Below are 24,210 nucleotides of genomic sequence, written 5' to 3'. Positions count from 1 at the left end.
TATTATTTGCATTACAACACAACAGTCACATGGGTTATTTCTGCAAAACCAGAATGTTTACTTCAAACGCTTTAAGTAAATTCAAAAGCAGATTTTTTTTCTGATAATGGAGTATTTCTACATTGTGTGTTCTTATCTATTATGTGGTCCCAGAGGACACACAGAGATAATAGTTAAATAGTTATAGTTCAATAGTCATTTGATAGTCAATAGTTATTTGAGTCATCCAAAAACTTTGCTAATTAATCTAGTAAATCGAATATATTACATAAAGGGCTGCTTTAGACTTGTTTGTGTATTTAAGCTCTGAACTGCCTGCAGACGGTAACTGCTGCCATCTGTTGAGTGAATACGGAAGTAAGAAGTGATGAGGAAGTTGCATTAGTGAAGCACACACTCCCTGCAAACAACCTTAATGAGGTTTATAAAAGCACACTTTGGGTTGTCAAAATGCTACTGGCTCATGTTATCAGTTTCCTTCATGTCATAAATTATATGAGCAGCGCATTATGACCTTTACACGGCCGTAAAGCTGCTTGTGTTTACCTGCCGCTGCTGTTTGTTGCCAGTGGATTTAGGGCCCTCTGCTGGTTGAGACTGGTCTCTGTGGGCAGCTGCGAGCTGCATCCTGGAATGAACCATCATCATCATCAATATAATGCCATGATTGTCCTCCATTATATTTGCATCATTTGGTTGCATCATCACATCGTCCCTCTCTGACCTGTACGGGTATCGTGGCTGTGACAGAAGGCCTCTGCTCCTGAGGTGTTGGTACAGGTTACTGCTCAGAGACAGAGGGTTGAACACACACTCCTCCTCCAGCTGAGCCACACAACCCTGACAGAAAAAAAACATTACCCCAGTAACATGTCAGTTCTGTTTGTGGTCTTTGAAAACATGCACGCTTTTTGCACAAACAAACAAAAAAACTAATGAACTTAATGAGAAGTTGCTATACGCAGACAAGAAAACATACACCATACAAAACAATCACTTAACAATGATTTCAAACTAAAATGGAATTAAAACTTCAAATAATTTCCAATATCAAGACAAAAATCATACCAATCTTAGCAACAAAGAAGGTGTAGCTTCATTGCAGCATAAAAGTGCTCATGCAGAATCAGGAATCAGAGATGTTTCGAATAGCGACAGTAAACAAAAATATAGATTTGTGGTGATATGATTATTATTAGTAGTATTTTCCATTAAAACATACATTTTTTATTCCCCATTCTTACACAGCAAGTACATATACATGTATAAATGTATCAGAGTTTGCCTTTATGGATGCATATGGTGTATCAGTATCTATAAATGTATATTCATCTCTAAATGAATGTTGAGATTCACCTTTTTTCAGTAATTGATTCAACTTGAACCATTAATCTTCCACAGGGCTGAAAATGAACTATTTTGCCTGCCACTGTGATCTTTGGCCTATGAGTGAAGCATCATCTGCCACATCAGCAAACACATCAGTAACTAAAATCTGCTTATTTCTGCTTTGGACTTCTGGATGCCTCCGTCTACTTCTGTAATTTGTTCATGATGAACAAAGATCATCTAACCTGTATAGTGTTCATGGCATCTGGAGCAGGTTTCTGAGTGGAGACAGGCAGAGAGCAGGGCAGCAGCAGCTCTCTGGAGACCACAGGCTTCATGAGGAGCGAGAGAGACGGGGACGGCTGCAGGACGTAGTGAGAATACACACCTGTTTTGTACACAAGCGCACACACGTACATGCAGCATATGAGTACATTTACAAGTACTGATCAGTCACAATGTTTCTCTGTGTCACACACAGATATGGACCTGAGTCTCCAGCTGCGGACCTCTGTGTGGGCTCCACCTGCAGCAGCAGGAACAGGTCACGACTCTGAAAGATGGGAAAATGAAACATCACACACTTTAAATCATTTGTACTGCACAGAGGAGCGCTGAGAATGTTAATGTGCAAAAAGCAAAGAGCCAATCAGAGGGTCAATGATCCAGCTATGCAAAAGAAAAAAGAGAGTAATAAAAATAATTATTGTGTAACTCAAAACTTATACATATTAAACTTGAGGTAAAGTATTAAACTATTATAGTAAGCCATTTGGCATGAATGGTTTTAAAAGAAACTATTACATTTAACTTCTATTCTGCTCTTCATAGACATACAGTATGACTCATCCTGGTAGCTATTTTGTCAAAATGTAAACAGGAAGTTGGTTTCTGGTAATAGAATCTAAAATGTCTAAATTGTGAAGAAAACCGTCACAAGATGAACAAATAGTGAATACATTCACACACCCTGAGTGTGTGGCACAGAGCGTGGAACAAGTTGTGGTTGCTCTCCATTTCATCCCAGTCCAGCTGCCAGCAGGTGGTGGGGCGGATCACCAGTGGCAGGCCGTACAACACACTCTCACACACTCCATCTGCTCGCAGAGTCCTGTGATACACACACAGCTTTGGTTAGTATGTGGACCTTAAATGGAAGACACACATATTTCAAAAGTGCCACAGCACCTGTCTCCAATCCAGGATAAACACTCTGTGGACTTGTTCAAGAGGTGTGACCACTGGAATGCAGCTTGAAACATTTTATTTTAAAGGAGAAGTCGTCTATCTCAGTGGTTCCCAACTGTGTGGTCACGGTCCAAATGTGTCACCTGCGATCCACTCCGAATGCACCGCAAGTGACTTGAGAAACGTTAAGTTTGTTAAAAACACTTTAGTTTGAAATAAAATCACTTTCCAGATCAGAACTTTTATTCTGAAGTGCCATTTCTGTTTATTCTTCTTTGTCTATGTGTGTTGTAAGACAATGTGTTGTTTACATTTTGTGATATAAAATTGAATATGTGGTCATGTGTGGACCTTGAACTTGTGACTGAGGAGAAAGAAAAACACTATGGTTGGACCAGTAAGGAACCACTGATCTATCTCCTTCTCCTGGAATCATTTTTAGCCAAACTCTGTGATGTGAGTTCACTTATGCAGTCTCACTGACGGCCCCTGGTGGACAGATGACTCACTACAGCTGAACCCAATCATCCCCCTGCTTGATGACCAGCTGCAAACAGGTGTGCTGTAAGCCACTCTGTAAGGCCCTCAGTCAGAGCTGCAGATCTTTCTGCTCTCCATTTAACCTCAATACCATGTACTCCTGAAAATGTAAGTATTTTGAGTTTATCTGCATTTATTTGCACACCTTTTTAATCTTTTGTAAGTTGATTAACTGCAATTTAATCCAGCTGGTGATTCTTTTATTAGCTGAAGCAGCTATCCACCACCCATTATCTTTGTCTCATTTAGGTCTGGGTCACAGGTGCAGCTGGTGAGTTGAGGCACTTCTATAGTCCCCCTCCCCACCAACATTTTGCAGCTCCACCTGGTGGACCCGAAGGTCAGCCTTTCTAAGAATCGCCACTTTCATGCTTGCATGTCCCTGTGATCCTGGGAGCTGTGTTGTTGGGGGCAGTAGGTCTTGGTAGTGTTTTCCAAGGCAAAGAGGTCCCAAGGGAGGGGCCAGAAGTGTAAGAAAACACACACCTGGACAAGGGACACCGAACACCCCCTCTGGAACCAGACCTGGGGAGCTTGCCAGTGAGCGTGTGGTGGCCTGTCCTCTGCCCTGTGGGCTCATCACTTGCAGGTATGGGCATTGGGTCGGGTACACTGTTAGCCAGGCATGCTGAGCCCTGGCATGGTATTTAGTTAATTAATTTTGGATACAATTTTGCACTGCAGGAAGCGTTGCTTTAGAATTCACAACAAAACTTAAAAATGTTGTTGTCAGTGTCTTTAATTTGAGAACCCAAGGCAGTAGACTTCTTCAGCACCTAGAAAGGTTTTACTGTCTTTATGCAAACACACAACAAATCCTCACGTGCAGAGAGCCAGTGAATGACATCACCCTTATGGGATGAATTTGCTGACAGCGTGACCGTCCTTCAGCTTCATTCAAATGTCACTACTTGTATCATGACTCATCGGTATGTAAAGCACACACGGAGCACAATAATTCCACACTGACCAGTATGCAAAACACACTCTCATACAGGCACAGGTGACATCAGACTGCAGCTCCTGAAATGTAAAACAAATGCAAATGAGGGCAGAGAAAGAAACTGTTTACCTGCTGTAGGTCAGGCCTGAATGTCTGCTTTCTATCATCAGTGTGGGCATTCAATACAGGGCAGTTCTTTGTATATATAATGCTCTTTTATAAGGAATGGTTAACTTTTCATCCAGTAGTGCATGAGTTGTTTAATCTATTCAAAGGGTATATGCAGATGCATGAAAATGAATTCTTAAAGACATAAAACATGTGTAACTCATGGATGGAAGTAGCAAAAATTTAAAAGGATAGTTCACCCAAAAATGAAAATTTAGTCACTATCACTGCCGATGTTTCACAGGAAAAAGGCGTTGCAGTCATCTCCCAAACACTTGAAGCTTAAAAAACATAATAAAACCATAAAATGTCTTCATACTGCTTGTCTGAACTAATTCAAATGTGAAATGAAAAATTGCTTAGAATCATGTTTTTACTGTATCTTATAAAAAGTGTTAAATTACTATCAAATTTTTCCTTATAATGTTTTGCATTAGTTTTAGAGGCATTTGTTTTCTTTACAGCAGACATTTTGGCATATAGTATGAAAAGCACAGGTGTATTAAGTAACATTAACAAAAGCAGCTGAGTCATTGTTAAGTTCACCTGTGCTTTGCCTACTGTGACTGTGCAAAACGACTGGAATAAAAATGAATCAGTGTTTGTGCTGCTGTTCTGTGATTCACTGTTTTGTTTTGTGCTTGTTGGTAAGTAGAATGTGACATTAATGATAAAACATTTACAATTCTTGTTTTTCAGTCCTTGTAGTCACTGTTATTGCCTGTTTATTTTGAATCCCTGTCCTTTCTATGTTTACCTCTGCGACTGTGTCCCATAAGTTTCTTTTCTGAGACCTGAGAATTTGAGAAAACATCTCCTCACAAACAAGTTAAGGGAACTTATCCCCTCCCTTTAAGCGTGAAGCAATTTTCTGCTCAGCTCCTCTCCAGTTGTTTTGAAAGTTTTCCAGCATCAGAGCCGAACAAAGCCGACTCTGATGTGATGGGAGAGCTTCATCTCAGAAATATTCCACTACTCCCTGCTGTCAGAATGGAGCCATTCATAGATGGGGCGGTATTTTACTGGACACACACGACATTAGACACATGGCTGATGGAGCATGCACACATAATCATATGGACACACGCATGCTTCTCTCCCTCACTCTAACAAGGCAGCATGGATGTGACTGGAAAGATGGTTAGGGCAGATATATCTAGATTATCCCTTTAAGAGGAAACTGATTATCAGTGTGGTTTCATTAAACTTTTATGTTAAATTCAAACACATGCAAAAGGTGGGAAAAAGCATGTATGTATTTTTATGTTTCATTTTTCTTTCATTTTACTTAATATCCAACACATTTCCTGGCACTTTAGCGGCCTGTGACTTTGAATTATATCACTTTTAAGTGGTTGTGTTGAGAAGAAATACTAAATTCATCGCTACAATTTTGCATTTCCTTTTAATTAAAGCTTGAGAAGCATGTGGATCTGAAAGCAACAGAAGGTGGCTTTTTAATTGCTTCAGTAGGAAGCCCTTTATTGCAGCACTGTCTCTTACTTGATTGCTTTCAGCCTCCGTGGCGGTTGGCTCTGACTGGCTGCTCCCTTAGTTGCAGGCAGGAAGTCCCGCACGCTCTCAGTCTTCACTCCCAGGTTGGGGTTCATTGGGATGAGGGCAGGGCTTATCAGACGCTCCTGCATGTCACACTTCACACACACTACGCAGGAGACAAATGTCATAAAAATAAGTATCAAAAACATTGGCTATAACAGTAACACGCTGTCTGTGTCTCCACATTATGTTTATGCAGTACCTGTCCCTTGAATGGGACTGTCCTGGGGACTGGGCAGCAGGAGATGCAGGTGCTCTCTGTCTCCTCCCTGCTCTTGAAGCCACGCCTTCAACACCATCTCCATAGCGAACACGCTGTTTTCCACCTGCTGCAGGTCAACCTCTGTTCCCAACATCAGACAATCTGAAGATGGACACACAAGCGTCAATATGTGGATTAAAGGTAAGACTCAGCTGACAGGGAATCTGACTTTGATGTTTTTTTATTTTACATTTATTTTGAAAATTTCAACACTAAAGCCTTGTTTTTTTTCATGCATGTTTTACACAGATATGTGTTGCTAAAATACAAAATGAAAATATAAACACTTTTAGTTGAAATTGGAGATCTAAACCTCTTTCTATACACCCAAAAGACTTATTTTTTCTCAAGTTTTGGTCACAAATGTGAACGTCCAAGCATCTTCAGCTGCAAGATTGTCTGAGACCAGTCACCTGGACAGCTGATGCAACAACCAATTTGCACAAATGCTGTTTTCTGCAAATTATTAATTGTTTTCCCCTTTCTAAGTATTCTCTTCTCAGATGAATCCTGTCTGACAAAAAATTAATATCTGTAGCCCTAGTCATGTGAAAGTGATAATTCAGAGCACCCATAAAAGTCTTTTTTTAAGATAAAAGTGCACTTTTTAGAGTTCCCTGTTGAATCAGCAACTTGACACGCCACACCTGCCAGGAAGATGGATTGTCTTAGAAAAAAAAGTGCTCCCTGACATGGATTTAAAAAAAATGTGTCCAAACCTGAGCGAAATAAGTCTTTTTCTTTGACTTAAACTTGTTAAAAAACGAGAGCAAAACAGGAATTGTCTTTATATTCTAAGTGTACATTCCTGTGAAAATCAACCATTTCATATATAACCTCTAGGTGGGAGCAAAACCCAACAGATTAAAATTACAGTATGGCATCTGTGACATGATAGACAGTGAAGACTCTTTGAGCTTGGTGTGTCTGAGGGCTTCAGTGTCTCTGGATCATCCAAAGACCTTCTTAAGCTTGACTGGATGAGAGGGCCTGGCAGTAATTTCCCAAAGGGGAAGAAGTGGGGCTGCATTTTGGATGAGAACTGACTTTGCAGAGAACACACAGCCTGTATAGTGATCTAAAATCTGCAGCTTTTCTGTCTTTTTAGAGATGAGTAATGTGAATCTGTCTCTCTTCTCTCATTTTCTGTAATTGCAGTATGCCTTATACTACAGGACAGAAAGCAGCAACACTGCTGACGTCCATTTATCATTACAGAGAAGAAAATAGACCCCAATGCACCTGCCCCACCCTTTTCTATTGCTCCCCTGTTCTCTCTCTCTTCCTGTTGTCACCCCCCAATGTCCATTTATTATCGCTAACTAGACACAAACCTCACACAACACCCCTCTTCTCCTTTTCCCCCCCTCTATCTTGTGTTTAATAGTTAATGACCCATCAGGAGATAACTAATGGGACTAAAGGGAGAGGAGAGGATGAGGAGGCAGTGCAGGAGCGAGGGAGGGCACAGATGGAGGAGAGGCTGACAGAAGGAGAGGGGTATAAGACCGAGAAAGAGCGCAGAAGATGGATGTAGAATAGACAAAGTATTTAAACTCTCCCTGCCGGGAACTTTTCGAAAGAAAATGAGAAACTTTTAAATTCCTCGAGTAAAATATGTCATTGCTTCTTTCATCTGTCAGAGGCTGCTACAGTACAGAAGCTATTTTTGATTCTGGGCCAAAGTTTCTAAAAGTGCTTCATCCAGAAATAAGTACTTCATCTGAGGGGGGAAGGAATTGTGTTTGCTAAGTTTTTTGCTGATGGACGTTTGTCGTTAGATCCCTGCTGAGTGGAGGGGAAAGGGATGATGGGAAAGAGAGAGAGAGAGAGAGAGAGGAGATTAAGTGGGTGACAAAGCATGTACTAATGGCACTTCTGCTTTACAACTTTTTCTTTTATGTGTCAAAAAAGCATACTGTAAAGTCAAGATACTTTGCCTTTCAATTCTGGCAAATGCCACATAGCTCTTGCTCTTAATATGGATTAAATAACATTAAAGAAGTGGTGGGGATTCTCTGGTACTTTGGATCAGCAGTAAAATAAGACCTGCATCCTTCTGTGTATCATCACCACTGCCTTACTGAGCGATACTGAGAGAGAAAAAGCATGAAAAAGGAAGAAGAAAGACGAGAGAGATCAATTGCCATTAACCTGAAATGGTTAACCCTTTTATACCTGGAGTAACATCATTTTCCTTGTGCTGCTTTCAGGTGACTTTCACAAGTATTTAAACCCTTGAACCCTGAGGAAATGGGTGCAGTTTCTTTCAAAAAGCATGTGGGAAAAGACAATGAGCAACTTACGTCCCAGGAATTGCAATAAATTAGTAGATTTAGAAAATTACCTTTAAAAAGCTAGGGAAAAATGTCTAGGGAAAAGAAGCTTGGGATAAAAAAAAAAAAACCCCAACATATTTATAATGATCATAATGACATCTTTAAAATTATCATTTTTAAGCACTTTTCCAGGTCATTCCCTTATTGTTTTTCTTTTACTTTTATTTATTTATTTAATTTAATTAATATTGTTATTTTTTTGTGATTTTCTTGTATTTTTAACTAATTTCTTGCAAATTTTGGATAATTTCTTTTGTTTTGTTGATCATTGCCTTCTTGCCATGTTTTTTGAAAGAAATGAAATCATTTGTTCAGCTTTCAAATGGTTAAAAAGAGACACAGAGTAAAAGCTGAGGTAGGGGACCTTACAGGGACAAGTACAGTCAAAGAAAGACAGGGAGGAGGACGGAGGGATGTGTTGCTTTTACGGTACTGGGAAGATAAGAGAAGCATCCTTGAGAGAACAACAGAGAGGGAAGAAAAACTGGGTGGAAGCAAATCAATCGCCATTCCTTCACATAATGTCTGTCTGGGGAATAGGAACGGAGAGAGGAGGAGACAGAGTGAGAGAGAGAGAGACAATGGAGAGAAAGAAATATGGAGGATGGTGTGGAGATGGAATGGAGGAAAGTGTAAATTACAGAGAGAGAAAGAGCAGGAGGAAGAGGGAGAGAGGACAGGGGAGATAAGAGGAGATAGGGGAGAGATGGATGGGTACGGTGGCTGAGAGATGATACTGGAAATGCTTGTAATTAGACCATGAAGTGTGTGTGAGAGAAAAGGAGGATAAATGAGTTTCTTGCTTGTCATAGTCACACAAATAACCCAAGACAGTCCATCTTGTGTATGTGTGTGTCACTGACAGAGGAGGATAGGTGAGAGCAGTTAACCTCGACGTGTGTGTTCAGCGAGTAGCTGAAGCGACGCTGCCTGCGTCTCTGCGCCAGGCTTATCTGACTCTGCGAGGAATGTGTTTACACTGCTAAATCCTCCCGCACATGTCTCTCTTTCTCAATCTTTTTTGAGTTCATTAAGTGTGTGTTTACTGTAGGTATGTAAGGGAAAAAAAACAATTGTGCGTTATCAGTACTCTCAGACAACACTATCAATCCACGCTTCTTGTTTGTAATATCCTTTCTTTCTTGCTCTGGTGTAACAAGAGATTAAGAAACTATTAAAGTATGAGCCAGACCAAGCGACCCGTCCCTCTGACCTACAAGCCTAATGTGCTCCTACAGCTCATTAGCATGTCCTACGTGTGTGTGTGTGTGTGTGTGTGTGTGTGTGTGTGTGTGAGAAGATAAAGTGTGACATACATGCTGAGGTAAGGATGCAGGGTGTGAGCTGGATCTCATTAAGAGGGTGTGTGTGTGTGTCTGCGGTACTGTATGTTTGTTGTAAATTCATAACTTGACTCACATTTTGAATATTTTAAAAGTGAATGAAGGGAATTTATTTCACGCAGAGTAGCACACCATAGCAGCTTTAATCGTGTCTTTTCATTTATATGCTCTTTAACCACAAAGCCACCACGCGGCCTCAAAGCCGCACCACTGCATCTGCTGCAACGGTTAAGACGGTTTAGATCTTAATGACAGGAGCGGAGTACCAGCTGCTGACTCATCACATCCCTGCAAACACACATCATTTAAAGGACAGCTGCTAATGCCTCGCCTGCTCACTTTTACATTAGCATCTCTCCTCTGTCTCCTCCTGTCTGATGATCTGAGAGCCTCTTCTGTCCAGATGACTCATTTAGATGCCAGATGTTGAGTGATGTTGACACACACCGTTGACACTGTCTGTTTGATTTTTTTTTTTTTTACTGTAGTTGATGCCTTATGGCTCATTTATACTCCTTTTATGTAACAAAAAAACATTTCAAACATTGTTATGATGGCGTAAATACAGTCAGGAAAATGTAAGAAAGTTTTCTGAGAACAGCCTGCAACAAATGAATCGTGGTGGAGGAGGTTGTAATAATGTACCTTTTAATGGAGGTAGTTTTGCAGACGGCGGTGCTCTATGAGGCCATTAAATACTGTATGTTGCAAGATTTGGACACACTATATTCACTATATTACCGACTTATTCCGTTTCTTATAGTAATATCTTATAGTCATATCTTGCTTGAACTACGCTACACTGCCTCCACAATCTCCGGTAATACCACGGTGTTTTGTCCATAAGCCTTTCAATAATGTGCACAAATATGGACAAAATGAACACAGTATGGACAGAGGGCTCCATCCATGTCTGTATACAAATCTAATGATGAGCATACGCGTACCCATAAATGGCCATAAAATGAGCCTTCTGTCTGTGTGTTCATTTGTCTGTATTTGTGCACTTACTTTGAAAAATACACTCTTAAGAGACGACAATAACATTTTAAAAACTGTGCAAGGTAGAGAATCTGTAATATAGAGAAAATAATTTTCCCTCCACATGTTGCGATGTATTTAATGGCCTCACAGACCAACAGCACTTCCACGTACAAAGCTGCCCCAGTTAAAAGGTACATTGTTATGACCTTCTCCAGCGAGAAACATTTGACTCCTCCCTTTAGTGCCATTTATTGGCTTCATATATGCTTTCATAAAGGATGCAAGCAGTATGAGGGCAGCAACGTTTAAATCATTAAAAACGGATGAATCTACTTTCATACGTAAAGGGAGCGGTGTTGTGTGGTTGCTGAATCTGAAGAACATATTTGCGATTCACCTCCACACACACACACAAATAACCCTAGAACACAATTTGATTAGATAAAAATGTAATGACTTCAATTTTGCGATAATTTCCCCAGAGACATTGTTTTTTTGTGTGTGTATGTGTGTGTGTGTGTTAAATAAATGACTGATTAGTGTTTTGAGTGAAGGTTGGGTTATTTTCTGCCAGTGGAGTTGGGGCGGTAACTTTTAATTTGAAAATTGCCTGTGGGGATCAAAAAAACATAAATGTTTGATTTTTTAATGATCTTTTTGACATTAAAATTATATTCAAATTAATTGTACTTTTTTTGAGAAGGTGACCGACAAAGAGAAATCCACCTGACTGGCTTTGGCTGTCTCTTAAAGACATCAGTTTATCTGTTTCTCAGGCCATTATTATAGTCTTGCATGGTCGCATGTATGAATCACTCAGGAGAGATAACTGCACTCCTTGCTTTCGGTAACAAACATTCTTCTCCCACTCAGTCTCTTCTCCTTATTGACCATTCCAGCGCTATTTCTTCTCCCGACCCTCATCTCCATCTGTCCCACCCTGGCCCTCGCCCAGTAATGCTCCCTTTCACTCTGCGCATTAAGAAGAGTGCATCGTTCTCATGACCATCGACCAGTGTAACATTAGCTTGTGTGGGGGAAATCAGTGATGCAGTGAGCTAATGCAGAGGAGGAAGCAGAGCATTACTCTGCAACCGTGTTTTCCCTCATTCATTTAGACATGCATGGATCAGCTTTACCAGATACACATAATGGACACTGCGCTGCATGGAAGCTTTTAACCATCACAGTGTCTCGTTCCAGAAAGATTATTGTGGGAGAACTACTTTAAAGTTTGCTACATCACAGACTAAAAACATCAATAGTGCAAGAGCAAGAACGTATAGCATTTTATAGCATTTTAATTATAACATCTCATCCAATGAGGCCAGAGGTCAGATAGAAAACAAGTGACCTGGAAGCAAAATAAGCAAAGATGCCAGACAATTTTCACCAACTTGGGTATCATGGGTATCATGGGGTATCAAATGAAGAACTCTACTGGTATTAGTAGCACTTTAAGGGTACTTTAAAGATACGTAGTCCTACTCAAAGTACATAATTCCAATTCATTACAACTTTTTTTGTAGGCTTAAACATCAGTTCTATCCATCTGTCCTCAGTGCGCTTCAGCTATTATTATACTACTAAAAATAAGTCAGATCTCAGCAGTTTACTTGTTGCTTCCCAGCTGAAATAAACCAAAACATTTGAATTGAAACATATAAATGTAGCTTTTCCATCATGCTTTTCTTATGATTATGTCTTATAGAAGTTTTATCCTATTAGAAAATCTCCCTCAATCCACCAGGTAACTCTTACTAAGTAATCTAAATAAAGAAAACCTTACATAGCACTAATGTGTCACTTTCAATCGTAGGTGAGGTAATCCTGAACGCATCCCCCGACACAAACTTTTTAAACATAAAGGAAGCACTGATGAGCGTCTGTCTGTGGAATTTCCCTCTGACATCCACATTTCACTTAAAGAGCGACGCTGGCAGCACACACTCTGCCCTTGTCTGTCAGTGTGTCTGTATGAGCGTTAATGATGAATAGCTCATTGATGTAGCTTGAGACCGTGACAAATAGGACATTGATCATCTAGTCTGAAACGCAGGCGCTCGACACAACAGCGGTTGTGTGACCTAATTGCCTCGTAGTCACTTTTGACAAAGCGGTGTGGTCACAGAGACAATTAAAGCAGACGGACACTTGGAGAGAGGACAAGTGGACAACGGGGGGGTGACAACGGTTATCAGGCTGTCACAAGTGAGGACAAGGAACAAGAGACAAATACTTGAGGCCTAAAAAAAAGGGGAAATCCTTTTATGACGGCTCATTAGGTATCACATTCTCGGTGTTTTGATTCTGTAGATATACAAAGTGCAACTGGATGCAACATGAAATAAGTCTGGATAAAAGACGTCTCTCCGTCTCCCGCTTTAAATTTGTGCAGCTAATAAGATGTCTCCTGCATGCAAACACAAATCTGTCCCCTCTCCGAAAGAGTGATATAAAACTTGGTTATCAATGCAGATAAATGATGTCACGGTGAGCTCAATCAGCAGACAGACAAAGTGCAAAGTGTTGGCAAGAGATCGACTGCCTGGTATCAAGCAGAATCTGGAAATAGGAGAGGTGTAAGAGGAGGACACACAGACTCGGAGAGGAGGATGGCAGCTGGACGACTTCTTTGAAGCACTTGAAAAAGACGAGGAGGGAGGATGAGAGGAGCTCTGCAGACAGTATTCATGGAGGAGCATAAGAGAGGAGAGAAAACCAGGAAAGATGATTAAAAATTACAGATGTATACTTTTTTTTTAAGGAAGTATGCTTTTTAAGGACCCAACGATGACAACAGTTTATCACAGTTGGAAAAAGTCCACTTTCGCTCACACTTATAGTGACTCCCACACACTTTTGAAAGAAAAAAAAAAGGACGAAGAAGAGGAAAGACGATGTGACAGAGGAGGCCTATAAAAGAGGACGCAGAGAGGAGACGGGAGCAGGGTTGAGAGATTTGAGAGGTGATAGCAAATAACAAACCTCTCAGAAGAAGATGGGAGGAATGACCTTGTTTTCCCTAAGTGGCTTGAAAGCCAAGATGAGAGAGACACACTTTATCTGTGTACACTCAGATACAGATAAAGACGACAGGAAGAGAGACAGTCTCGCACAAGGAGCAGTGATTTTGTCCTGTCAAATTGATGGCAGGAGAAATAAAGTTAAGGTGAAAGGGAGGAAATGAGGTGGAAATACGATTTTAAAAACAAGCAAAAGAGTAAGAATAGAAGGAGAAATTGTGGCATTACAGAGGAGATGAGATGAAAATATTGTGCTAAGTTATATCTGAAAGGCAGAGACTTTGTCCGAAATTAACTTATGTCTCAAAGATGTATTAGTTTAGACTAATTTCGCTGCTTGTTAAGACATAAACTAACCTCCGGCAAATGAAACAGAAATTAGAAATGAAGAGTTTAATTGCTGTTTTGTGATGATAAGAAAGTCCTGGCAGGTTCTATTTTTTTTTTTGCCCCAAAAGCACAAAAGTGAATAACAAAGAAAAGCATATTTTTTGCAGCATGAGTGGTGTGGCTCTAAGAATTGCAATATCGTTTTTTTCAGTTGGTTGGTCAGCTGTTGCCTGGGTCAGGACCTTTGAATCCACTTCACCAATGAGTGCTGCAGGGCCATGGGCAGGACTAACGCCGTTTCAGGCAGTCGTCAAGCCTGTCAAGTAACAACAACAGAGTTGGGCATGATAGATGCTGCTATCAAAGCTTTTTTAAGTGGACACGTCTTCTCAATATACCCCACATAACAGTTTGTTTTACTTTACTCTTCTCCACTCTAAAAATACCACATTTCAGTGTGCTGGTGTACGCTTCACGCATTACAGGGAGGGCTGGGAAAGCTGTTTAAATGCAGTGTAATCTGTCAGCCAGCGGCAGTGACTATGTAACTGTCAGCTGACTAAACAAACATCAGTGTCGGCCAATAGGGCTAAAACCATCGCCAGCTGTCTTTGTTGCCTGCGTGGACAGTGATGTTCACAATATCTGAATCACATTCATCACTTTTCTGTTTCATCAGTCTCCTATGACTTGTCTGTGTTTGTTTGGCCCATGCTGTTGTGGTGACATAAAGGTGCCTTTGCTGCTGAAATTTAAAGGTGGATCTAGCGGATCCTCAGGCTCTGGTTAGTGTCAGATGGTGTGCAGGCTCTGCTTATTAACGTATGCAAGTGTGCTAAAGGTGCGGACCCTGAGTGGACTTACTATTTCGTTAGATTCAGGCGGATACGAGGGTCTTTAGTGATTGGTTAGGGAAAAGTGAATCCCCCACAGTGTAACGAGTTGACAGTTCAGTCTTATATCAGGCAAGGTGGGCCGTCCACTTTGGTCCAGACTGAAGAGTTGGGAAAGGAGATGAGGACAGAAGAGGGATGTGATTGACAGAGCATGTCAGACAGATACAGGTAGCCAGAGAATGGGGAAAAGAAAATGTAAAAACACTCTCTGGGTGTTTAATAGCTGTGGATCACTCTGAGGAGACATTTCCTTATTTTATTTCTATACTTCTTTCATCACTTATTCTCTTGCTCTTTCTTCAGCCAAACATCTGTTGTTCTGACGGAAACAGCAAGAGGGACGGTAACCGAAACCTGCAAACCCCAACCACATGAAAACCTCTAAGACTCCACCCTTAAATACATCAGCTAGTTGATCTTAACTGCTTTGTTTTCCTTAATGAATATGTTTGTCAGGCTCTACCGCAGATCTCCTTTGCTTTAATCTCTGTGAGATTTGGTTTTTTTGTGACCTTCTGATGAACTGGGCCAGAAATAGTCAAAGAGTAAAAGATCAAAAGATTTATATGAAGAGAGATTGACAGGCAGAGGATTTTGGGAGGGGTTAGATAGAGAATATTGTGTTTGCATGATGTGGAGCAACCAGTCATCTCTCAGTGTGAGACTAATAGGTTCCATATCCTGGTGTGAAGAGTGATGCCAGTCTCCATCTGCACCACCACCTGCTGCTCTGCTAACGTCACACAGAGGTGTGAACAGTCCGACCTTGGCACTATGTGTGTGTGTGTGTGTGTGTGTGTGGCAAGATGAAAAACATGCTCTCCTAAAACTCAAGCATCTGTGCTATCGATCAACCGTAACCAGATTTCCACGCAAATAAATCCTCATTCCTGCAACATTCTTGCAGCTGAATTTACGGCCAAATAATCTGTGCGGTGTGCTTCCTGTTTGTGCGCAGATTTTGCAGTAGCTGTGGTTGGGCGTGTGCACATATGTCAGCAGGTCTGGGTGGGGTTTCCTCCCGGGCACCTCTGTGCACTTTTACTCACCACACGCTAAAGTGATCGAGCTGACTGTGGTGGAAAATGAACTGAAAGAAATAAACAGAAAGAAAGAAAGAGAGAAAACGACCCCGAGTTGAATGACTGCAGGTGTGTGGTTGAAATCTTAGCTGAGTAGGAAAAGTCTGGTGGAAAGCTGTTTTCACGCAGAACCAATTACACAAAAATGAAGGAATGGTGTTTATTAACATCCCACAGGAGTTGAGTTTATACTGGAGTGTGCCGCGCAAGATTGATGTACTGAGCGAGTGACAAATACCATCAGTAATATCTTCTAGTCACTCCCAAACCTACGCAACTAATTACAACTCTTTAGATTTACTGATGGTGGATACTGAAAAAAAGCAATATTTAGGTACTGTAAAAATGTAGAACCACTGCGATGAAATAAACCAGACAGTGGAGGAGGAGGGTAGGAGGGTATTAACAAAAAAACAAAAACTTTTTCAACATTGTATGATCAAGAGCAATAATTACAGTGAGTATGACCTGTTGCACCTGACTAGCGTTTTAAGACTTGAAACAATGCAAACCTTTCCTTTAAAGCAGTGGTTTGCAACCCACAGTTTGGAGCCAGATAATTAGGACATAATTTTGGAAATTATTATTATTATCTCTTTCTAGTGGGAACTTAAAAGAGATGATCAATACTCTCAACTATCAACATAATTTCAATCAACGGTCAGAAATTTAGCCTAGCTTAGCATAAAGCCTGGAAACAAGGGGAAACAGCTAGCCTGGTTCTGTCTGACGGTGGCATAATCTGTTTACCATAGCCTCTAAAGTTCATTGATTAACATGTTATACTTAGATTGTTTAACACACAAATAAAATCCAAAGTGTGTCAACAGAATTTGGTATTTCACAGGGGTTATGTGTTGGACTATTACAAGTAATGTTTTCGGTAAGTTAGAGAGTAGGCGAAATTCTGTTTTAAAATGAGTTTTTGCATCCATGAGTCATTTTTAAGTCTGAGCAGATTATGGTTTTAGTCTCATTTGGGGTCAAGTTGCAGGGACACCGTCCTTCACTGTCTAGATTACCAGCTAATACAGACACAGTCGCAAGCATTTCCTCTGCTAAAGCATTTTTGAAAAAGTTCCCGTGTGTTTGCTCTGTCGGTTTTAACTCCCTGTAGACTGAAGAGGATCCGAGAGGAGAGGTTGCCTCTGGGGGTCGATGAAGTTTCACATTATCATTGTAATGTAATACAAGCAATAAGGCTCGTCTTGAACCCCCAGGATGAAGACTTGTCTTACCCTTTCATAAATCTTGGCTGTGGGCCAGTGGATTATAATCCTCCTCTCGGGGGACACAAATTTTCAGAGTCATTATTCTTGCGACTCAAAATGGATTTATGGGATGTGTGCTGATCCGAGTGCAACTGTGTGGGGTGTGGAAATGGCTTAAGTGTTCCACAGGAGGCAAATAAGGAGAAGGCAAACACTTCTGAACAAAAGAAAACTGCGTTATGCACTCAGGGTGGCAGTCAGAAATATGAAGAAGCACAGTACCGCAGGCAATGTAACAGTTAATATGATTACACAATACACAACACCCACTCTTGGCGACATATATTCAATTGCGACCTTATGTGTAGTCTGGAAACAGGCTCCTTTATCTTTTTGACATTAACACGCTAATCTAAGAAGTTTGGAATATAATTTAATTTTATGCGTTAAGTGAATGTTTCTAAGATTTATATTAAATTGAGTTTGATCTATGCAGACTCACTTTAGGCAGAGGAACACAATGAATCTAGGTTAATACATCATAAATCTATGGTATTACAGGAGAGATAAAGTGAGTACAAGATAAAAGCAGAGAGGAAATGGGATACGTCGCTGAAAGTCTGCAAAGTACGAGGGAGGAGAGACAGTTGGAGACAAAAACATAGCAGAGAATTTCTGTTTTGTTCTAGTCCTAAAAAGATACATAGGGAAAGAGGAAAAGGGGAGGCGGAGGAGGAGAAAGTAATTAAGTAGCTGGAGAGAGAAGAGAAGGAAGGAGAAAAAAAATCCTCTCATCTCTCTGTTACGCTTTGATGGAGCACGGCAGATCCTGTGGAGCACAGAGCGATTCAAAGTAAAGTGAAAATTATATGGGGAAATTACACTGGTCAGGACCACACACACACGCACACACACACACACACACACACACACACACACACACACACACACACACACACACACACACACACACACACACGGATTTAAGGAAAGGTGCAGCAAAGAGGGACACTCAGGAGTCACTCATTTACAGATATATTTGTACTCAAGCACACAATTGGTCAAAAATACTGCACACTAAATTACATAAACACGCGTTCTCTTTCACTACTACAAATGCTCTCTCTATTCTTTCAGTCTTAACCACAACAACTGTCATCTGTCCCTTGTAAAAGCTACTTATCTCTCGTACAAACTGGACAGACAGACAGGAAAAGAAAAGACAAATCTAGAGGGTAAAACACAGAGCTGTGGGCAGTTTGCAAAGAGAGAGAGAGAGAGAACGAGAAGAAAAGAAAGAGAGAGAGATAGCAAGGAGAGGGAGAGGATTAGCAAAGATATAATGGGCTATAATCCTTTTCTATTGAGAGACGGATCCAAGAATCGCTGATGGGGTGTCACTTTGAAAGAGCTATTTGTCCAAGATATGAGTCTGCTTTTAGACTTCCTCTGCCTTCAGTTCGAATGTCTCAGGCAAAACACAAAGTCGCACTCGAGATTAGCTCTTTCTTTTTGCAGTAATTTGGTTTCATGAACAAATGTTTTAATTTTAAACGTAATTTTAAACACACACTCGGTATTTGTGCTTTTTAAATACAGATTCACAGTCATTTTGAGCAACGGTAATATCCTCCAATTTTTTCCCCCTCGTCATCAGTCACCCTCCCACACTATTGATATAAGAACGGCAGAAAATTGTGCCGCAGCTTCTCAAGGTAAAACCATTCCTACATGTGTGATTTTCGTCAAATCATATTAATAGGTGTTACTCTGGTTATCATATAAAAATGCGACATTCATTTGAATCACAGATAACACTGCTGGCATTACAGTCTCTCCATAAATCTGAGCAAATCCTATATGAATCATGAATAATAATTATTTATTCATTTCCATGAAACTTGTTATAGGATTCCCATTTTATTCAGAATCCCTTAGCTTTAATAGCACCCCTGGAAAATACATCATTCTTTTGATTTTCTAGAGGCTTTAGAGAGGAAAATTCCTCTTTTTTGCCTCTTCTTACATTGTAGGCTGCTGGTTTATAATTGTCAGTGGTTCCAGTCTGGCTGCAGTGTGTGTGTTTATGGCAACCCGAATGGTTTTGGTAATCCATGGTCTCCAGTTGTGGAATGATTTAACTGTACATCTGGGTATGGTTGTTTCTGTTGCTTTACAAATGAAACCCACCACAGACTCAGTGAGTTGACTGATGTCTTTGATGACGTCAGCGGTGGTGTCCTTAACATGCTCCAGCCTCTGATTGGTTCCATCTCTGCCATCACTTGGGGGCATGTGTTGCAGTTTGTTTACATATCTTGGTCTCAGGAAGATGGTTGCATGGTTGCTCCTCCCAAACAGTGCAGCTCTGCAGCTGCCTTTACACAGTGTTAGGGTTATTCAACGTTTTGGAAAGAATACCTCTGTAATGATGTTGTAGTATACACATTGTAATAGAAACTGTATTTCAGATGCAGCAGCTATATTTAAAGTGAAAACATCTAGTTATGTAGCAGAGGGGGATGTAGCTCAGTGGTAGAGCGCATGCTTTGCATGTATGAGGTCCTGGGATCAATCCCCAGCATCTCCAGCTTTATCCATGATGCCGAGCGTCTTTAGCAATTGTGGCTGAGGAAAATAATAATTTGTGCTAAAAATGCACAATAAGTTGGGTCCAGTATATTCACATATTGACTATAGCGACTCTGTGAACCTCCTGGAGGAGCACGCTGTCTGAGGAAGCCTGGCTCTGTTTGTGTTGGTATGTGTATGAGGAAATGATATTTACCTCAGAGCTCAGAGGTAAACGAGAGAAGCAATAAAGGAGGTTATTGATGTGAGACAGACAGGTGGATGGATGGAGGACAGATCAATGACGGGATAATACACAGCCTCCAAAGGCAATCTCCAAAAAAACCCCTCTGTGCTGTTTGAATAGAATAACAGCTGTCACTTGAAACCTGGATTTGGGGATTAAATATACGTGGATGGAATGACTGTGTTGTCACTTTGAGAAGCATTTGCAAACTCGGCATTTGAATGAAATAAAAGCTTTGACAAAGCTGAGAAGTGATATGAAACAGACTAAAACTGTTTGAATGAATATTTGTCAAAATACGATGATGAGGAACCAGATTTAGGCAGCTGTTTGGAAGGGATTTAGTGGGAGTTTTTAGAAGCATGCATCACAAGGATTTTCATAATGCTGCACCTTAATGTAAGGCAAGAGACAAAGGGGTTAAAAATACACAAATACACAAACACAGTTATTTGCATACAGATTTAAATATTATGTAGAAAGGCATTGAAAATCGACAGATATAGACAGTGGTGAGAATCTGAGTCTCAGCACATATCTGTTGTTGTTTACTTGATTCACATTTGAGCCTTAGAACTCTTTTTCTTCTCTAGAAACACACCGCACTGATGCGGCTGAGCAGTGAACACAGGCAGGTGTCCAAAAGAGGCACATCTGGCCAATTGCCGCAGAAGTGTGTATGGCGGTTGGATTAGTGTTTTGAAAAAATAGAGTATGTAACTAGCTTAGATAGCATGTTTATTGGTTACCATTTGCTCTTTTTATAACTTTATGTCCTGCAGAATTTTGCAAGTTAAATTGTGCAGAGGTCAGGATGCATAAAGCCTTCGTAATAATAATGGGATGCTGGCACAACTGACTTTTCTCTCAATTATTTGAGATCTGTATGAATGATCAGAATTTTTGGTAAACTTTGTTTTTACACTGAGAGCCATGTGCTGATCTGTTAATGACAGCACTAAGGGGATGTAGCTCAGTGGTAGAGCGCATGCTTCGCATGTATGAGGTCCTGGGTTCAATCCCCAGCATCTCCACTTCTTCTAATCATTGCTGAAAAACAACACTTGTGTCCTGGACAAACCAGGATTTAAAATGTCTCTGAAAAGGGTTCCCAGGAGACAGCTGAACTTTAACATGCAACAGTCACCCTGTCAATCTTGACAGCACTGACAATGAAGGGGCAGAGTGCCTCAGAATCCAAAACTAAAGAAGCTTATTAGCACTGTCTATCCATTCAAACTCTGTCAGTTTAACAACTATTTCATAAAAGTGCAATTTTTTTTGTGGACAGCTGTGAGACAGGCGGCCTTGGTACAGATTCGTCTTGTGTGGACTTATTGTCTCTGTGTGACAGAGCTGAGCTAAGGTTTCGACCATGAGTGAGCTCATTAGCTTAGATGGCTGTTTTTGACCCTTTGATATTTTTTCATAAAAAGAAGTGGTTTGCCATGGAGAACAAAATGCCAGGGGAAAGTAAGAGATAATAAACAGAAGTTATTGTGACTGAACTAACGGTTAGCTCACCAGCTGAAATAGCTCCCCACCACCCCCTCTGGGATTGTGCTATAGGGCCACTACCAAGTCCCTTATTGGCACAGCCTTTCCATTTTCACACAGAACCAAGCAATGGCCACATCATCCAATGTGTGATTTTAGACAGCATGCCGGCATCGCAGAAGCAAAACAGGCGCGACAGGCATCATGTTTAGCTCAACAGCATCTGCCTCTAGTGAGACATGCAGCGCTTTCTGAACAATAACGATGGCATAACATGGCAATAACAATAATTTACCGTCCGTGTTACAGGGTGGATGATCTCATCCTCTGCTCAGAGAGTACAGAGTTCCTGACCTAACTATTTTTCCACTTTGTGGACATTTATGGATGCTGTTCTTCTTTGATTTAGCCGCTTTCTGCTACTAGCTGCTTTTTAAATCTCCAGTGGAGGGTCGCATACATACCATGTCATCAAAATGTCATATTTGTCTTGCCATGGTCCTATCCTGCCAACTGTCCTGTACCTTACATACAGAACAGAGGCAGTATAACTATATTCCTGGTTTGAACAGAGGGGCTACTGTCACCGAGCTTCTAGCGTCCATCTCTTTTGTGTCGATGACCAATGCCACTCTGGGTGTGATCACTGTATTAAGATATCTCCATTTATCTCAATTTGATAAAAAAAAACATGCAACGCGCACACATGGCTTTTGACCTGATGTGACCCGGCTGAATAGAAGAAAACAGTTACAGGTAACCCTGAGGAGCTTTTGACCTCTCGCAGCCAGATGGAGCCCTGTATTTATGCAGGGTCCCCTGTTTTCTTTGTGTTGTGCATGTGCGTGCAGGTCAGTGATCTTATACACTGATGCCAATAGTTAATACTATTCCACTGATCAATGGGTGGTGGTAATGCACCAAGAACCATAGAAATTCACCAAAAGAGGCAGTTTCCAAAAAGACTGCAGGCCAGAAAACATGGATGTCAACAATACCACATTTAAAATGTTCAAAAAATCTTCTTTGAAATGTTTTCATTGGAAGAAAAAAGCATTAAACATGTTTGTTTGACTTCAAGGATACACACAATGTGCTCAGTTATTTGCTGATGCCATTTTCATTTAACTTAAATCTACATCATGCTGATATGGCATCAGAGATGGGAAAAAAAGATATTTTGAAGAAGTCTCTGTAGAGAAATGTTGAGGAACAGGAGTGTTACCTCAGCAGAAGATAGACATCTCTGAATCATTGCCTGAGACAGTTACGACTATCATTAATAAAATACCAAATGATGACATTTTCTGCGGAGAGATGGTGTCACATTCCATTACAGGAGTTCAAAAGTGATGCGAAGGCGTTAGAGTTTTTTCAGGCCTAAGGCAGCCCAGTTTTATATCAAGATGTTTCAGATATGGAGAGAAATGCACTCGATAACGAAACTGCATTGTGCTTTGTCAGGTATGGAGATTTTTCAGACAGGAGTCTCTCAGTGGAAATGTCTATTTCTGATGGTAGAACAATTTTCCTTGGAGTGAAATCATTCATATGCAGACTGTGGTTCACTGATATTCACACCATTTATAGACTCAGAGATCTGCTGTTTTCAACAAGGCTGCATTCATTCAGATCAGCCGGTTTCTGCTTCGCAGCTGATTCAGTGCAGTTCTGAGATACTGTAAAGAAGTCATTGTGTGACAGATATTATGTTAACTGTACGTGCAGACACCATAGAAGAATTTTTCATATGCATTCAGCACTACTACGGTACTATAAAAGTTGGAAACATAAGGAATTTTAAGAGCAGTAACATTAGTTACTGAGCTAAAATAGACAGTTGATTATTTCACCATCACTACACTTGAAAAGACACAAATGGCACGGAAACTGAACTAACCACATATGGCTAACATAAACAAAACTATACGTATATATTTTACACAGTGTATATCCTTACTTGGGATACATGCCTGTGAAGACGCAACTACACAGAAACAGACACATGTCCTTCCCTCTTACACTGCTGCTTATCTCAAATGGATTTTTTATCTCTTGACAGTGAAAATGATGATTTATGAAAAAGTGATAACAGCCACTCCATAAGTCAAACTGATAAGGATGTCAGTGTTTTTAAACATAGTACATGCACTTTTGTGCCTCTGCAAATAAATCAATCTGAAACCAAACACCTACGTACATCCAGCACAACTTGCTACTTTCTGTTTCATTTAGCTGACTTAGTAAATGCCACCCATTTTGTCTTTTATTCTACTTTTCTCACCTTTTAGCATGTGATGCAAAATGCAACACCTTTTTTAGGCAGCTAGAGTCCTTCCATCTTGCTATTATCTTTAAAAAAAAACAGCTGTAAATTGAGGAAAGCTGAATATTGCACTTTGATTTACAAACTATGGCATTTGATTTGTTTTTGTATAGGGGATGTAGCTCAGTGGTAGAGCGCATGCTTCGCATGTATGAGGTCCTGGGTTCAATCCCCAGCATCTCCATTTGGTTAAAGGGATAATTTGGGTTATCTGAAGTGGGGTTGTATGAGTTACTTATCTATAATCACAGAGTATTATATGCAGAATATGTTAATCACCACATTCCCAGTTTAGAGAAACAGCAGCGGTGCCAACTCAGAAGCTGAACAATGTACTGCCATTTGAAATCTGTCAAAGGGTTGCAGGATCT

The 24,210-nt window shown here is 40.5% G+C and overlaps 1 protein-coding gene, 1 long non-coding RNA gene and 3 other non-coding genes across 5 annotated transcripts in view; 4 read left to right on the top strand and 1 right to left on the bottom strand.

Moving 5' to 3' along the window:
• Window positions 1–24,210, bottom strand: part of m1ap (meiosis 1 associated protein) — a 38,574-nt gene that overhangs the window by 2,398 nt on the left and 11,966 nt on the right. The window contains exons 4-10 of the mRNA XM_042512548.2: window positions 5,928–6,089; window positions 5,672–5,831; window positions 2,299–2,440; window positions 1,819–1,882; window positions 1,575–1,717; window positions 725–840; window positions 547–628 (exon numbers count right to left, since the gene is read on the bottom strand). Coding sequence (XP_042368482.2) covers window positions 547–628; window positions 725–840; window positions 1,575–1,717; window positions 1,819–1,882; window positions 2,299–2,440; window positions 5,672–5,831; window positions 5,928–6,089 — 869 coding nt within the window. The remainder of the gene's footprint in view (window positions 1–546; window positions 629–724; window positions 841–1,574; window positions 1,718–1,818; window positions 1,883–2,298; window positions 2,441–5,671; window positions 5,832–5,927; window positions 6,090–24,210) is intronic.
• On the top strand, window positions 3,080–6,122 carry LOC148185636 (uncharacterized). The gene is made up of 3 exons (XR_015775641.1): window positions 3,080–3,165; window positions 3,307–3,646; window positions 5,925–6,122. It is a non-coding gene; the product is annotated as an uncharacterized LOC148185636 (long non-coding RNA).
• Window positions 19,717–19,788, top strand: trnaa-ugc (transfer RNA alanine (anticodon UGC)). Its single transcript has one exon. It is a non-coding gene; the product is annotated as a tRNA-Ala (tRNA).
• Window positions 20,979–21,050, top strand: trnaa-cgc (transfer RNA alanine (anticodon CGC)). The gene has a single exon. It is a non-coding gene; the product is annotated as a tRNA-Ala (tRNA).
• trnaa-cgc (transfer RNA alanine (anticodon CGC)) lies at window positions 23,952–24,023 on the top strand. The gene has a single exon. It is a non-coding gene; the product is annotated as a tRNA-Ala (tRNA).

Source organism: Plectropomus leopardus, chromosome 23 (assembly GCF_026936395.1).
Source record: "Plectropomus leopardus strain MGB_pleo_1.0 chromosome 23, ASM2693639v1, whole genome shotgun sequence".
Lineage (NCBI taxonomy): Eukaryota > Metazoa > Chordata > Actinopteri > Perciformes > Serranidae > Plectropomus > Plectropomus leopardus.
This window is presented reverse-complemented; position numbering and strand designations above follow the sequence as displayed.